The sequence below is a fragment of the Zalophus californianus genome, chromosome 5, assembly GCF_009762305.2.
Source record: "Zalophus californianus isolate mZalCal1 chromosome 5, mZalCal1.pri.v2, whole genome shotgun sequence".
NCBI lineage: Eukaryota > Metazoa > Chordata > Mammalia > Carnivora > Otariidae > Zalophus > Zalophus californianus.
The window spans coordinates 93,215,610-93,233,393 of record NC_045599.1 but is presented as its reverse complement, the minus strand read 5'-3'; the positions used below and the strand labels follow the sequence as shown (position 1 = coordinate 93,233,393).

At 37.2% G+C, this 17,784-nt stretch overlaps 1 protein-coding gene across 8 annotated transcripts in view; it reads right to left on the bottom strand.

Moving 5' to 3' along the window:
- The window catches only part of FBXW11 (F-box and WD repeat domain containing 11), a 122,221-nt gene that overhangs the window by 80,910 nt on the left and 23,527 nt on the right, over positions 1-17,784 (bottom strand). For 5 of the 8 annotated variants that reach the window (XM_027605307.2, XM_027605310.2, XM_027605308.2 and 2 more), the window contains one exon: positions 2,129-2,230. The exons of the other annotated variants lie outside the window; for them this stretch is intronic. In XM_027605307.2, the coding sequence (XP_027461108.1) occupies positions 2,129-2,230 (102 nt within the window). The remainder of the gene's footprint in view (positions 1-2,128; positions 2,231-17,784) is intronic. 8 annotated transcript variants of the gene reach the window in all.

Genomic DNA, 17,784 nt, shown 5'->3' with positions numbered 1-17,784 from the left:
TAAGCATAAAATCAACAGGCATTCTTTGAAAACCCAAGCACAAATTAAGTCAACTAAATTGCAGCACTGTTTGTGGAGACCGGAGGTAGAGAGCAGGAACACTGGTGTTAAAACAGTAATATGTAAAACCAGTGAGTAGACAGGAAGGAAATCTAATATGTTCTTTAATACATGTTTACTTTCCATTCACAAACGGAACAAAACAGAGTAATGATTTGCTAATTCCAAATCATCTGAGTACATATTTCATTTTACTGTGTTGTAGACTCTCAATTATATACTAAAGAAAACAAAAACCTAAATAAACAAAATTCCCAATATATCTCTAAAAACAGTATTTGCTCCATTCACATTTCAGTGAATATCATTCAGTATTCCACTGTATTTCAAGGTCCAGTCAAGGCAAAGTTTACATTTTTTCTCTTAAATGATTTTCCCTGGGAGAGAGAAGTCAAAGAACTTTGAACACATCTGGGTTTCCATTTCAGCAAGGTAAGAACCCATATTTCCTCCCACTCACCCCACCTCCAGAGAATTCACAATACTGATACTAAAATATATTGAAAAATGTTTCCCACTGGTCAATTACTTTTAACTGAATGCAATAAAAAGAATCTGCACTTCAATCTGCACTACAATTCTTCCCCTACTTAAATTTCTGGAAAAAACTCATTCGCCCCACTAACAATTAACTTTAAACATTCAAGTAATAAGCATTTCAGAAAAACACACTATTACTATCATGCAAATATCCATTATTTAGCACCAAGGAGAGTCCATGCAACAACATCTGCCATTTGAAGAACATTTTTGTTAAAGTTACATTGCATGCAGCGAAGCTGTTTTTCCAAAAATTAATACACATTCCACTGGAGCCTCACTGCAACACCCAATCCCTGGACCCTAAGTGTTGTACAGCCTTTTTATGTACACTCCTATAACAACTGGATCTTCTACTGAATTTACTCTCTCGTTAATTGTGTTAGTGAGGTTCCAGTACAGTTTTCTAAAGAAAGCAATTTGAATCAATAACCACACCAATGCTACTCAGAATGTCTAATAAGTAAATAAAATACACAATCCCAAAATGAAAGAAATTCTCCTCCTTCCTGGTTCCCCCGCTCCATTTAGAGACTGTAAACATGAATAGAAAGATAACCTTGAGAACAGTAAAGACATCCACGCCATCAATAATATCCCTCTAACTCATTTCCTCATTTTATAGTGTTTTCCTAAAACAGAGCAGTCTCCACAGGACACCAGGAATTTCATATCGGTTCTTAAAGATATAATAAACTGTGTGGAATACGCAGTGATGAAAACTGAATATTGCTACTGAAACCATACTTAATTAAATACACGTTTTCTCTAAACAGAACTTCCCCAATAAAGCCGCAATGTTTTCTGCCTTGGCTCCCCTTAGAATCCAACCCAACAAGTGAGTGCAGTCTGGCCACACTCCTGCTAACAGTTTTTTCCTGAGCAACCCCTCCCCACCCCCCAAAAAGTTTTACTTTTATCTGTGGAATTCTCTGCCAGCCTCGGCCTGGAAACCTGGGTGGACCCTGAGGACAGGTGTCAGATCTGGCCTTTGGGAAGTGGCCCAAACCGACAGTTATGGGCAGCATAAAGCTGTGACCTTTAATAAACTTCAATTTGAGATTTTATACAATTAGTAATTCCCTCCCTACTCCTTTTTTGAAGGAGGGAGAGAAAGCATGCCAAAAGGATGAATTTCAAAATAGAAAAATCACCACTTTAATTATGAAACCCTCCCAACTCAACAAAGAACTGTTAAAAGTAGCCAAATGGAAAATGTCAGGGTTTTGTGGGCACATGCACAACTATTAAACATGAGAATCAGAACTTCAAGGTGGGGGGAGGGGAGAATAAAAAGCAGGAGCAGAAAAAGAGGAGTAGAACTGGGCCCAGCCAAAGACCCATTTTCTCTGAGAGGCCCCTCTTGGTACTAACTCCTCCATGTGGGGCACCCAGGCTGGAGAAAAGCAGAGGGTTACACAGAACATTTAGCAGACTTAACATTGGATTAAACACACTACTGCAAGTTTCAACAAATGTTCATGGCATACGTAAAAAACACATTTACAACAAGAAAGAAGAGAGGCACCTGGAGACATCTGACACTGGGCATGCTCTGCAGGCAACTCAGTGCGCACATGCTCTCTACCAGGTTGGCGCAGCCTAGCCACAAAGACCTTGGCACAGAACACTGCAGGATGACAAAAAGGAAGGAAGAGAAGAAGCAGTTAGAGGCCGCAACAAATCACTCCTTCACACAGGCAACTTGAATGTTAGTTGGGCAGGGGATGCACCCTTGGCAGTTTGGAGGTCAGGGATGGTGGTCCTAGACAACTTACTGAAACCCTGGGATAGAGGGCCCACTTTCTGTCCTACAGAAAGGAGGTTTCTGCTGCCAACCACTAATTCCTCAGGACACAGTGAACAGAATCAAGAGGGAGAGAGAGAATGTTTAAATGAAAACCCACTAAAGGGAACTGTGAAGGTCTGAATGAGCAACAAGATTAATGGTAAGAATGTGACTATAACAATAAAAATAACCGTTTCTAGTCTGAGTCATGTAATTATAACTGCCATCATTACATCACCTACTATGTGCCAGGGACTTTAAGTGTGTTTTCTAATTCCCACACCACAGTAAAGAAACGGAGGCTCAGAGGTTAAATCGTTTGCACAAGGACACACAGCAAAGGAGGGGAGAGCCAGAATTTCAAACCTTCGTTAGTCTATTAAACCCACATTAATTCTACAAGAATATGATGCTTCTACTGTAAAAACTTTGATCATCTGAATTATCATGTAGATACAGTTTTGTACTTCCCTAAATAAAATCACAGGACACCTAGAGACATAAGGCAAAAGGAATAAGAAAGATGAGTGATAGATTGATAGATACAGGCAATAAAAGAGCTGATTAAAAACATATCTGCTTTTGCAGTGACATGCACATCTCTGCCTTTCCAAAGGAAAAACTTTGGAATATGATGATTTTAATTTTAGACTTTTTTTTTTTTTACAAAGTTCATCTGACACAAGAACTTAAAGGCTTATTTCATTTACCCATTCCCATTCTCTTCTAAAAGCTTGCCGGCTTTAAGGGAATTAAGAAAAAAGAAAAATATAAAAATGAACATATGCATTGTGGCTAGTATTTTTAAGCCATTAGATTATTTATGGTATTCGATAAGTACTTTTTTCTGCAAATCTACGGTCAATTAGTTTACTATGGCAAAAACAATAACCACGCAAAAAACCATTTTTTTTTTAACTGAAGGTGGGTGTTTGGATTTAACCAAAATACGCCAGAAGTCTTAGACTTAACATCATAAACTTGTTTATCCTAGCTATAATTAGTATGGTCAGACATCCTCATTTTCCTTGGACCATCCAGGTTTACACTTGGTTGTCCCAGCATAACTTTCATTCTCAAAAGCGTTCTGGTTTGGGACACAAATTCTGTGGTCATCCCAATTATAATATAAACAAAGACAGCTATGTTTGAAATCAAATAGACCTGGGCTCCTCTCCAGCATCTGCCACTTACTAGTTACATCTCTCCTATAATTTAACTAGAGTATTGAGATCACTTACTTATTTATTTATTGTAAAGAAGGCTCCTCACCCAGCATGGAGCCCAGTACAGAGCTTGAACTCACAATCCTGAGATTAAGACCTGAGCTGAGATCAAGAGTCAGAAGCTTAACCGACTGAGCCACCCAGGCACCCTGAATATTGAGATTATTTAGAAAAGGCATATAAAGAATCCAAAACCACGGAGGAATCAAGTGGAATAAAAAATTGAGCAGCTTTTTGGTAACAACCATACATTTCCAACATGTGCCTTTACTGGAAAGTTTACCAGTATCACTGATACTGGTAGAAATGTATCACTGATCCTCTAGGGATCCATATTTTGTTACCCCAACACTTTCACAGAGTGCCACGAAAGATGCTGAATAAATGTTTGTATAATAATATAAACAGCTGCCATTTATCAAGCTCTTGTTATATGATAGCCAGTTGACAGAGTAAACCCCCACAAAAGCTTTTTTTTTTCTATAAATCTCTTTTAAGAGAGGCATTATTCCATTTTAAAGATGAGGAATCCACGGATCAGTAAAGAAGTTCCTGATTTATTGAAATAGCAGCTTGTTCAAGGAGCAAGAAAACAAGGGCTGATAGTAAAATTAGGACTAGAAGTAAATTCTGCCTGACTCTAAGCAAATCTGTTTTCTTTTCACTAAAACAAACTCTGTCCAGAGATATCTAGCAAATGCTTATTAAAAGAATACTTACATCAGTATGCATCAGAAGCAGATGGGCAGAGAAAAGGCCCAAACACATTATATTTGTATACACTGCGTACATGGATTATTTTAAATTAAATAAATTCCCAACACCCCCATAGTTCAATTTTAAGTTTCCTTTTTGGAATCTTTGTAATTATCCAAATCACAGAATCACTCAGATCTGAGAATGGAGTTTAAGGATTACATATGGATTCAACAACTGATACCAAATTAACACCAAAGTTCACCTGCAAATTAATTTTCATTTATTCCACAGAAACAGGTTCCCTCTGCAAGATTTAATATGTATTTGACTCAAACAGTAAAACTATGAAGGCATAAGAATACTATACCCTGATTAGATTCTGCTAATGCCTTGGGATCCAAAACTTAAAAAAAAGGGGGGGACACATTTTCATATTTAATAAAGCAAAGAATCAAATAGAACTGGAAGACAATTTAGTCTGCACTTCCACCCCTGATTTTTGAAGAAACTAAAGAAGAAAAATAATGATCTTCCCAAAGTTTCCTAACTATCTAAAGACCTAATACTTACAAATATATGGAAAACAACGTAACGAAAATTTTCTGAAAACTTAATTTCAAAATAGTAGCCATTTATTACAAATGTTTTTAAAAGTTTGATATTAAAATTATACATTCAGGAAAAGATAAGAACCCCCTCAAGATCTAATTTCCAAGAATTTATAATATCCATGAAAGACACTGTGGGGTACAGAGAGTGATGCCAGTATTTATTAAAGGTATTAGAACTCCTTTACTTTCATACTCAATTCCGTGAAGCTAAGAAACCAACCACAGTGCTGAAAAATAGTCTTTACACAACAGAAAATGCCACTCTAGGAAATACACCCATCTTTTTATAAGGATGTACCTGCTAGTAGTCTAAACAAGACTCCTCTTAAGTGTAACGGACCAAGAAGACATTGATCTAACTTGAAAATAATGGTTAAAAATAAAAGTTCCACATTTATCAACCTAAGAGCATTAAAATGCAGCTAGGACCACTGCAGTAACTGATTCTTGAAACTTCTAACTTTAAATTTAGGGACCTGGTTGGAAATCAAAGTTGACTTGTAGAATAACTATTATCTATCATCTTTAACAGAATAATGTAAAGATTTTGTCATATTAGCTATATTCACAAGGTAGACTATTTTGTCTCTCTTTTTTCCTTTTTTAAAGATAACTGGTCTCTCTCTTTAAACTTGAGGAACACTATCTCATTATTAAAATATGTCTCAAAAACTTACCCTAACACTGTGGGTATTTACCAATTTTAACAAATGCTTATTGACCTACTTATTAAGCCAACAACAATACCAACTAAGCCTCTTTCCTCTTGAGACTTCAGCCTCGAGCTCAAGAGAAACCCACGGGGGTCACAATGGGGACACTTAAGCGAGGGCTCTCAGGGGTAGAAAACCCCCAAGAAATGTTTGCTCTGATTTCACATTTAACAACTTGTAATGACTAGTATTCTAATTTAGAATTATTCATAAGGAATAAGAAATGCTTCACACAATGTTCTAATATTAACTGCAAATATCCAATTAGATTGATTATATTTACAGGGTCTACAGCCAAAGAAAATAGCATTAGTCAAGAAAACTGATAGTGTTCATTAATTTTGTCATACCCACTGTACAATCAAAAACCAGAATCAGGACCACCATGCTGAGAAACACTATAAGTCAATAAAGACAAGAAGAATAATAGCTTTTGGCATTTTTCAAAAGCAAAAAGTTATTAAAAGAGGTAGGAGAGAAATGTCCTAGGCTCTCTTCCTATTGCCATAGGAACCACAAATCAAAAGGAAAAAGTGGTTGCAGGCACCTTGTCTTCTAATTGGCTGGCTTGAAGGAGAACTCACAAAAGCTTACTTTGGTCTGTTTCTAGATGGGATTGTTTTGAATATCCTGCCCTGATTCCTTCTCAAAGAGGCAATTCTTTTAAAAGCTACCCAAAGAGGTATTTTACATCAATCTCTCTCTAATGTCACTCTGATTCAGAAATATGCTTTATTTTCTATATATTTTTAAATACAAATTTAGGGGTTTCCTATAAATCCCAATTTTTTTATTTAAACCACCTCCCACAGAATTACTACCAGCCTCATCTAACTCTTGTCATCATGTTTGAGATAACTAAGTGGCTTAAACACTATTCCATTCAACAAACAACTTATCTGAACTTACATCTGCAGACAGAAAAGCAATTAAGTCCAGGAGTTCATAGGAGGGAATTTTGAGAATGTGCAGTGTAACACACACACACACACACACACACACACACACACACACACACACACACACACACACACTTAACCCACCCAAAGAAGGAGGATGCCTGAACTAAGCCATAACGGATGAGTAGGAGGCAGCCAGGGTAAAAAGAGAAAGACATTCCAGGCAGAATAAATAGCATAAACAAAGCCAAAGAGCTAAGAAATGGCACATTCTACTCAGGGATCTGCAATTAATTCAGCATTACTAAAGTATTTCAGTATGAGATGGGGAAAGCTGAGAGGCCAAATCACAGAGGTCTTTCATAAACCACTCTATCAAACTTGAGACTTCATCCTATAGACAATAGCCCTTATACTGTATGCTATATATATAGCTCACCAGTAAACAACCAATCCTTCCCAAGTGTGCAATCCAATTTATCATCAACATGCCCAAGAGCTTTTTTCAGCAACTCAGCATACATACTGCTTCAACCATATCTGTCAGAGGGATAGAAGCAGGTCATGCAACATATTGGCAAGGGTTAGGGTGAGGTTCTTAGACTAAAAGTCAGGGACAAAGCAAAATATCAAGCCAAAGCCAAGCCAACTCAAGCCAGCATCAAAGAAAGATCCTTGGAAGTTGGAGAGAAGCATGTTGAAGAGAAGTTAGAAACGGAAGTCTCTTGGAGAATCTAACAAGACAGCCTCTCATTTTTATTGTACAACCAATACAAATTTCTTTCAGCCAGGCTACAAAGAGTAGATACAAGGGCCGGCACTTACCTTTGGAAGTACATGTCTAAAGTCAATTTTCACGCCCAGTCTAGGTTCTTTTTTTTTTTTCCCAATAAAACTTCCACCATGCCCTACCGATAGGATAGGATATAAAACAAACAGTGCCATGATAATGAAATGGGGGCTACCAAATAACAGATGAAGTGAAATAGAAGGTCCATTTTATGGTTACTATTTGGCCATAACACTCTCCACTGGGAATCTCTATCCAGGAGTGGGGATCTGGCCCTGAAGAATCATACAACACACAAGCTCTAGGAGATTATGTAACTCCAGCTCTCTAAACCTGGGTGTGAAGGTACAGAGTATCCATTCCTTTAGTTGGAGGCTGTCTTCACCTCAAAGCAAATAAAGCAAATATAAAAATTCATCCAAAAAAAAAAAAACAAACATCCAAATCAGGAACTACCCCTATTGTGTCTGAATTCTCAGACTGTTGCTTTTCAAGAAGCAGCAGTGGTGTAATGAAAACAGAGCCACAGAAAGCTTTTAAAAGCATCCCCTAAGATTGAGAACCTAGGCTGCTGCTGTTAAAATGTTTGACGGCAACCTATAAGAAAAAGCAAACTCTCACCAAAAAATTGTACTGCTTTTAAAACCAAGAACCATAATACAATAATCGGGTTGTAGAATAAAAGTTAATACACAATTTAAAGGCATTCTCCAAAGCCTTTTAAAGAACTGAATACCAGTCCAGTGCCTCTGTGTGTGAAAGACTTTCTTTTCTTTATAATGGTATTTTATTATAGCAGAATTTGATGGTAACCATGTGACATATAACCAAGAAAGTTACTGCTTTAATTCTTAGCAACTATAGAGTAGAACTACAGATTTGTAGATAATACACCACAGAGCATTTTCAGGCTGGGATATATGTTCAAAGAAGAAAAGTGTATGGGGAACAGGAGGCAGTGGAAGGAGGAAGGAAAAAAGAAGGGTAAGAGTGAGGAAAACTGATACTATCTGCAAGTTTTCGAGCTTCAAACATCACTAAATAGGAATAAAATCAGGACTCAAAGCCAGAGCCCAAATTTCCTTAAACCCTATAATAATTTAAAAGACAAATCTTCCAAAGTCCAATTACCTCATTCTGAATGATTATCTAAGATGAGATACCAGAACCTGAAGCTAATAAAATTAAAATGGATCTTTGCAGTTATCTTTGGTAGACGAATGAAGGTAATTTTTCTTTTTGAATATTTATCCATTCACATTTTCGAATTTTTCTCCAATGAATATCTAGTACTTATGATAATTGTTTAATAATATTATACTGCATAATTCTAAGTGATGCTTTAATTATATAAGTAATTAAATAAGTTGTTATACGTTATAAATAGTAACTTGACAACTTAAATAAAAAATTCTTTTCCCAAAAATTAGCTGAGTCCATTTTAAACAACTGCAGTTTAAGATGTGTCAAGATGCTGGAATGCTAGAAAAATATTTTACCTAGTGACCCTCAAAAATAGCAGTAAATCTCAAAGTGGTAACCTTAGTCCTGAGTAACTCCAAATGAAAAAAATATCCTTGTCCACTTTACAACTACCACCCAGGATTCAAAAATGTCACCAGGTTTTTCAGAGCTCTCACAGAAGCTGCTGGAATGGAGGATTAGAAAAATGGGGGTGGGGGAGCAAAATCTCTATTCTAAGCAGCATGACAGAGAACAGGATGTAACAAAATAAACCTATTTCCGGCAGAGCCACATGGGTCCTCAGTTGTACTAGGCCCAGTCTGAGATTCAGCTGCCAAAAAGGAACAGATTCCCCCAGCAAGCTCCAGGTCAGATCAGTCTGAACCCAATCCAAAAAGGGTTTACCAAGATCCACAAATCCTGAGACTGGAGAGAATTAAACAGTTAAATTAAGTACATCTGAGCCTTTGTCAATTAGCATCTGCAGTCCAAAGAGGACGGTTATTCAGAACTAGGGGAGACCACTAAACTACAAGCTTAACCTCATTTTCAATGAAAACAATAAATTAAAATGAAAGTCCACAAAAAAGGATAAACTGGAAGGGGGGTGCACATTCATATTTCAGCATGCCTACTGTGTGCCACACACTGTACAACTATTGTGGTCTCATTTACTCTCACACCACCTCCGTCCAGACTGGTAGCTTAGCTTTAAAGAGGAAGAAACTGAGGACCAGACAGCAAATAACTTGCTGTCTGGTCAAAAGTAGCAGATTTGCAATTCTGACTCCAATATCCCTACTTTCTTCCCTAAATTATACTGCCTCTCATTTCCTTTGCTTGACATTAAACTCCCTTGAGCAGCAATTTCTTCTCATCTATTTATAAATTTTATCTACTTGTCACCCATCTATATTGCTGATGGGAGTGTAACAGGTACAACCTCTCCTGTTCAACTTATCAATACATATTCAATACCTGAAAAACATGCACATCACTGACTCAGTAATTTCAAGGGCAGGAAATTATACTAGGGAAAGAAAGAAAGACAAGTCCAAAAATACAGCTAAGAAGATGTTTATCATTAACATCAGTCATAATAGCAAAGGAAAAAAAGGCCCAACAATAGAGATTGGTTATACAAATTATAGATCTTCCAGAAGACAGAATGTTATGTGTCCACCAAATAAAAATCACGTTGTAAGAATATATTTACTGACCCAGAAGAAAGTTTACAATATATGGAAAGTTACAATACACTGAAAAAGTTCAAGAAACATTAAATGAATAAAGGCTACAAATCAGGACTTTCATACGATCCTACATTTTTATTTAATAAAACATAAAATATACATAAAATACCAGAATTAAATACAGGTGATGTTTAGTTTACTTTTTATTGGGGGGAGTCTACTATAGATTTTCAGATGAGCTGACAGAAAATGGGCAACACAGTACTCAGGTTTCTCAATCCTCTCTCCTCCAGGCCACCTCAAAACAGAGTAATTGACACTTCCACACTCTTCCTTAAGGATCTGGTCATAGCAAATCCCTGATTCTAGTCTATTCCCCTTCAGTGAAGGTGGAGAACAGATGAGGTTAAGCTAGGTATCAGAATTTGGTTGCACTGTGAGGTGACAAAGACACTAAGCTAAATTCATTTCAATGCCTAAGGCTTCTAGATAGCTGAGGGTACTTAGCCAGAAAACTCTTAGGTACTGGTGTTCTGTCTTATGAGGATGCCACTTCCAAATATCTGACAATCCATACCCCATACTGCATGACACCTGAGAGGACTTCCAGGTGAGAGAACTAAAAATTCACCTTGTGTTTTAGACATCAGCTGAGAATTGAGGGACATCTGATCTCATTATCTATACCACAGCACCAGGCCCCACTCTTGAGTTAATCCAACTTCCCGTTCCTTGCTATTCCAGAGACAGGCCCTGGCTCGACCCCTTCCTAGTCCTTCTACCAACTCTCATGAAACTTAAGAGTTCAGAAAGAGAATTTCTGGACATGTCTGCACAGGATCTGACTGACCTACAATACACTAAATCAAAATCCTTGCCCTACCTTCATGTGAGAGAGTACAAAGTTTGCCATGATTTTAAAAGAACATGAGTACAGAAAGTGAAAACTTTTTTTCTCTGATATAATGGATATGCTCATTTTTTTCTAGAAAGAGATATCACTTTCAGGAAGATGTCTTGACTTCTATCTACTCACAAAGGGTCTGACTCAATTACAGTCAGACCACCTTATAATCTTATTCTAACTGTTCATTTTAAACTGATTATTCATTCAAAAAGGCTTACTGAGCATGCCAGTACACTAAATGCTTTAATAGACAACACAAGAATTCTCAAGACCAAATACTGTGATATCAAAATTGTTTCTGGAAATAAAGCTATACCATTTCCCAGTTCACTAATGAAAACAGTTAAGTTCCTAAAAGAAGTATAAAATATTTTAAAGAAATGCAGTTTCACTGCTTCCAAGAGTATTAAAACTTAAACCCTACTAAGGATATTTTAAAAAACACCAAAATACCAAAAATAAAAAAAACTTCCAAAGACTTTCAAAGCTTCCACCATGCCTCCTTTTCATTATTAGCTCTGAACAAGCATCTATAGAATGAAAAGTTGATCCTACAACAAAACCTTTTGAATTCAAACCTTACACCATTTAAACAAGCCCTCTAATATTTTCAAAACACTGCTCATTTCTCAAATATATACTTATTTTCAGAGACCTAACAAGCCCCTATCCCAAAGAAGCACACATTCCAAGCTGGCAGTCTCAATCTTTAAAATTTTATACATACACAAACACATTCAACTGTATGCTGACTTATTTAGAAAACAATGGTAGTCAAAATTTTGCTTCTTTAGCTGGGAATAGCGTGAAAAGTGAGTTGTCAAAGCCAACATTTCATAAAAGGGTACATTTTATCATCCCTTAATTAAATTTATAGCAAACTTTACCCTTGCTCTACTTTCCCATATAGCCCATTGTCCTCATATCCTAGGCTGACCTTGGTTTCAAATAAGAATGAAGTTGTGTGCCTCACAATCCACTGGGCTCTGCGAACAAATGAATCTGTCTTTCAGCCAGGGGCTAAGGCTGCCTTAGTGAGGGACTCCTGCTGCTTGCTGCACAGCCAGGATGTCTTTGATTCCCTTCACACTGTCTGTCTCCTGCAGGCAACTGGGTAAAGGAGAGTTCTCACTGCTTGAAGCCAGAGATTTCATTATATTCTGGAGCTTTCTGAAAGGGACTCTACAGAGCATTCTGTCCATCTTCTTAAAATGCTTTTCTAGCCCAGGTCCTCTAAATCTCTCACATTGTGCTTTTCGTGTGCATCCCCTTGAAAGCAGCTCTTCCCGACAGCAGATAAAAACACATGCTACAGTAAGGTCAACCTGCAAGTTTCAGACTCTTTTTGGAGGAGTACATATGAACATGGGTAGACTGTAACACTCTGGAAGTCTTCACACAAAGGAAGCAATGAAGTCTAAGATGGAAAGCCCAAATATATATTTGAGATACTGGACTTCTTTGTCAAAAACACTGTTCAACTTCACTATTTTAATAACTTTATGAATGACTCAGCTATAAGCCATCGCCAAGATATTCTACAAAGCACAGAACACAGATGTCGCCATCATAATAAATTTTTCATTAACTCTGAGAGAATACAGAATTGAGAGGAGGATCAGAAGACAAATCTCACAGGGACATTTCCTACCGGGTTTAAGAGGAAAAATAATCCACGAGCCACATTTCTCTGTTTTTTTAAGCCACATTTCTTTTCATTGATGAGTTAAAATTCTACAAATAAACAATAGAAATAGCTACCAACACTCGGACGTGAGTGAAAAGAAAAAAGGCTGAAAGGGTGATATTACTATTACTTTGAAAATAATCAAATTCATAAACCAAAAACTGGTCTATAAAACCACAGGATAATCTTAAAGTAGTAGTCTTCTTTTAAAAATTGTACTTCATTGGGCACCTGGGTGGCTCAGTTGTTAAGCGTTTGTCTTCAGCTCAGGTGTTGATCCCAGGGTCCTGGGAAGCCTGCTTCTCCCTCTCCCACTCCCCCTGCTTGTGTTCCCTCTCTCGCTGTGTCTCTCTCTGTCAAATAAATAAATAAAATCTTAAAAAAAAAAAAATTGTACTTTATTTCCAGGGGCGCCTGGCTGGTTCAGTTGGTAGAGCATGCAACTCTTGATCTCAGGGTTGGAAGTTCGAGCCCCTTCTTGGGTACAGAAATTACTTAAAAATAAAATCTTCAGGGGGCACCTGGGTGGCTGAATCAGTTAGGCCTCTGACTCTTGATTTCGGCCCAGGTCATGATCTCAGAATTGTGAGATTGAGCTCCACATCAGGCTCTGCACTGAGTGTGCAACCTGCTTAAGATTCTTTCTCTCCCTCTCCCTCTGCACCTCTCCCCCTGCCCCCAAGCTTGTGCACTCAAGCTCTCTCTAGAAAAAAATAAAATAAAGTCTCTTTAAAATAAATAAATAAAATAATAAAACCTTTAAATAAAAAATTAAAAATGAAAGTAAAAATTATACTTCATTTTCAAACAAACTTTTATTTCCATAATTTATAAAAAATAGAGTAATTTACAAGCAATTGGTAAGGGAATTTACCAATTTACAGTGTAATGTTTTTAAATCCTTACAGTGCCTGTACATAGTAGGAACTCAATAAATATTTGTTAAGTTATCAAATAATTAACATGGAAAGTCCAGAAAGTTTACATGCAGAGCAAAAACTTGATTCGGGGGCCAGAGAAGAATATGTTATAATTTTAAGGGGTTGATGGACACTTGTTTTTTGGCCACATCACCTAATCACAGTGATTGATTCAAGAGTGGGCACATGTTCTAAATTCGAATTCCAGGAAGCCACAAGAAAAGAGATTCTTTTCCCATTGAGCTTGAACATATCAGGATGAAAGTCAGAGCTACTGATGCCTTCATGCGACCACAAGGGAAAGTCTGGAATTGGTTACAGAGATACCACTTTTTAGTCTGACAAAGAAACCTAAATCCACACCTACCTCTAGATTTTTCAAATTACAAATTCCTTGTTTTGGCTTAAGCCAGTTTTAAGTTGGTTTTTCTGCCACTTTAACTAGAAAAATCATAACAAACCTTAAATATTTAGTTCAAATTCAACAGGCAAAACTCAAAAAAGGTATTTGATATGGCCAAAGTTATAAAGACACAGTATTCTGCTGGTGAAACATTCTTAAATTCTTTTTTTCTTTCCTAAGAAATCACTTTATTCTACTGATAAACAAAGGTATTCAAAACTAAATGTTCCAAGAATATCTCATTCATCCTCTACCAGATACTAGAGAAAGGAAAACCTACATAATAGGATAAACTAATCAAAAACTCTAAAAGACTGTACAAAGAAGGCACAACAGAAAAAAAGTGTCCTGATTTTCCAATGAGCTCTGAAACCCAACACTGAGAAACCTGACCCACATCTTTATAGGCACTTCATTTCAAATAAGCAGTTGAGAATGGCATTACCAAGTACAAACACCAAATAAATAAAAAACCTTAGGGAAAGAAAGACATTTAGCATCTAAAAATACGAAATTCCTGCAAACGGCTACAAAGAACACTACTATTACAAGCAGAGACTAATCTGTGCCCCTCCTCTAACAACTAACCTTATTCTGTGCATTTTTACATAACTTTATTCCTTCATTCATCTTATTTCCCTACATTTATTTTTCCTTTCATCTTCATTTTCCCACTTATTTTGTTTTTATCTTCCTACATTACAGGTGTCATTGTAATCATTCAAATTTGGGGGGGATAAAGTAAGGTTTAACTATATACTAACAGCAGCAAAAGCCATTACATATCTGAATTGAGAAAAAGAAGAAAGCTGAAAATAAACTATAGGAATAATACTCTAAAACTGATTGTCAATACCATAAAATGTGTCATCGTTGTCCTTGGCAAAATTGACAACTACATGCAGGCATTCCTGCAGCCAGCTTACAGCTTCACCATCTACCACCAATAAATTATGCAGTTTTAACTCAGAAAAATATACATGCATAAGAGTCCTATGTTTCTTGAAGAATCAGCTACTTGGAAAGGATAGAGAGTATCACAAAAATAAGAAAGCACCATGACACCGTGGAAAGAGCATGGGTTGTGCTTTGTTTTGTTTTTTAATTGATACAGAAATACACTGAACCTGAATCCAACAAACCTCTGGACTTAAGTACCAATTTGCAAGAAATCCCAAGAAGAGATTACATAGACCTAATGAGAATGTAATCAGCAAAATCCAAAATTTATAAAGTTACACAGAACAAAAGCCCAATTCTTCAATAAATACATGGCTAGGGAAAAAAAAGATGGGAGAGGCAATTTTTATGGATTAAAAAGATTTAAGAGGCTATTAACTATACGCAAAGTGTGAACCCAGTCTGGCTCCTGAATTGAAAAAAACCATTAAAACAAATTTATGAGAAAAACAAGACAAATTCAATAGACAGCAAATACCATATGCCTGACCAAACTCCTCAAAACTGTCATTATCATCAAAAACAAAATCTGAGAAACTGACACAGCCAAGAAGAGCCTAAGGGCACATGACAACCAAATGCAAGGCAGCATCCTGGATGGGATCCTGGAGTGGAAAAAGGACATGAGGTAAAAAAAACCAAGGAAATCTGTATAAACCAGGGGCTGTAGTTAATAATAAAACAATATTAACCACACTGATGTAAGACGTTAACAATGGGGGAAACTGAAGGGGGGGGAAGAGTATACCTGCTCAATTTTTCTGTAAACCTAAAGTTGTTCTAGAAAATTAAGTTTATTAATTTAAAAGTTATTTATGAGACAAGGAGGCAAATATTAATACTGACTACTTGATAGCAAGGTAGCCACTGGTAAAGTTTTAGGTATAATAATGGAATTGTGTGCTGTGTGTGTTTTTCGTAATCTTTTGCTTTGTTTTTAAGTCCTCATCTTTTACAGATACATAGTGAACTATTCGTGGACAAATGGATAAAGACAAAAAGTGGATTACAGGAACATTTTCCAAGGTTTAGTATTCAAGGTGATTTTTGGTGGTACATAAAGGTGTTTTAATGTTTAGTAGCCATATGTTTAATTTAAATATATATTATAAAAAAACACGTAACTAGTACATCAAACCCATGATTTTATAGATTTTAATTGCTTAGGGTAGGTTTTCCCTCCGAAAAAATTTACTGAGGTGAGGTTAAGATCCCAGATCCAACACTATGTGACCTTAATTAAGTCAGCTATTTGGAGGGCTAGAGAGGAACAGCTAGATCCATTAAAGCAGGCACCCAATAAATACTGGCTCCTATGTTATTGATAAAAGCCAACCTAAAATTCCAACAAAGTCATATACCAGCAGAAAAGACTGGAACTGAAGAGAATGAGGTAAGCCTGGAATGAAGGAGGCAAGAAAGCATGAGAACTTACAAAGGCAGTCTGGGGAAGGGTAGCCAAGGCTTTTCTTGGCCTTCTCTTCTCCATCTCCCCAAATACTTAGAATATGCTGCTGCCCACCTGTTAGAGCCTAGAGGCCTTGCTGCTCCTGGGCCTTTGGCTCTTGAGAGTCCAAGTACCACCAAACACTCCCCGAACTAAGGTGATAGCAAGAGGTACAGCTTCTAAAATCATCAGAAGAGTTTTTCTTTTCTTTCCCCAGGGGAAAAGAAAAGGTAGTGAGGAGAAAGAACACAAGGCTTTGTAGAGATGGACAGATGAAAAATATAGATAAAATCGCTATGTAACCTTGAGGAAAAAAAAAAAAAAATTCCCTTCTCCAGTCTCCATTTCCTCACATGCTAAAATGTGGAAAATAAGCCTACCTTTCATTCAAAGTTACAGAAGGTTAAAAGGAATAGTAGATGTAAATCTAGCATTTAACAAGTGCTAGTTCCCTCCCTCATTACTTTGGCAGGAAGATAGAGAACTCTTGGTGAATACAAGAAGTTGGGATGAAATGCACAAAAATAGTCAAGAATAGCTCTTGGATTCCACAGGTTTTGAACCAAAATAAAGGAGGAGAAGCATTCTGGGGTCAGAAAGTTTGGGAAATGCTGGGAAACAAATTATTAAAATGACAATTATCAAGTCAATTTCCAAGAGGAGATTATATGAGGAATTTACCAAATTTATTTGACCTAAAGAAGCAAATAGTGATCCCATTAGTCTCTGACACAGACACACACACACACACACACACACACACACACACAGAAGTGGGGGGAGGAAAAGAAAGAAAAGAATTAGTAGTTACAGCAGTTGACAACTCCTTCAAAATGACAGCTGAAGTATTAGCAAAATAATCTGGACAGATTAGAAGTCAATGACAGGTTTAAAAATGGGCCAAGAGGCAGAGAGGGAAAGTCGGGATGCTTTTGACCTCCTGAAAGGAGTTTCTAATGGTGGCAGTTTAAACTTCAGGATCAAGCAGCGCCTGGGGGCTCAGTCTTTAAGCCTCTGCCTTCGGCTCCGGTCATGGTTCCAGGGTCCTGGGATCGAGCCCCACATCGGGCTCCCTGCTCGGCAGGCAGCCTGCTTCTCCCTCTCCCACTCCCCGTGCTTGTGTTCTCTCTCTCGCTATGTATGTATCTGTCAAATAAATAAATAAAATCTTTAAAAAATAAAAAATAAACTTCAGAATCAAGTCATTTAAAATTAAGAGATGATACTGAAACTGAAAATGCCAGGCATTTAAGGAACAAATGTATTTTTTTTTTTTTAAGATTTTATTTATTTCCCAGAGAGCACAAGTAGGCAGAGTGGCAGGCAGAGGGAGAGGGAGAAGCAGGCTCTCCGCTGAGCAGGAAGCCGGACGTGGGGCTCAATCCCAGGACCCCAGGATCATGACCTGAGCCAAAGGCAGCCGCTTAACCAACTGAGCCACCCAGGCGCCCCCAAATGTATTCATTTTTAAAGTAA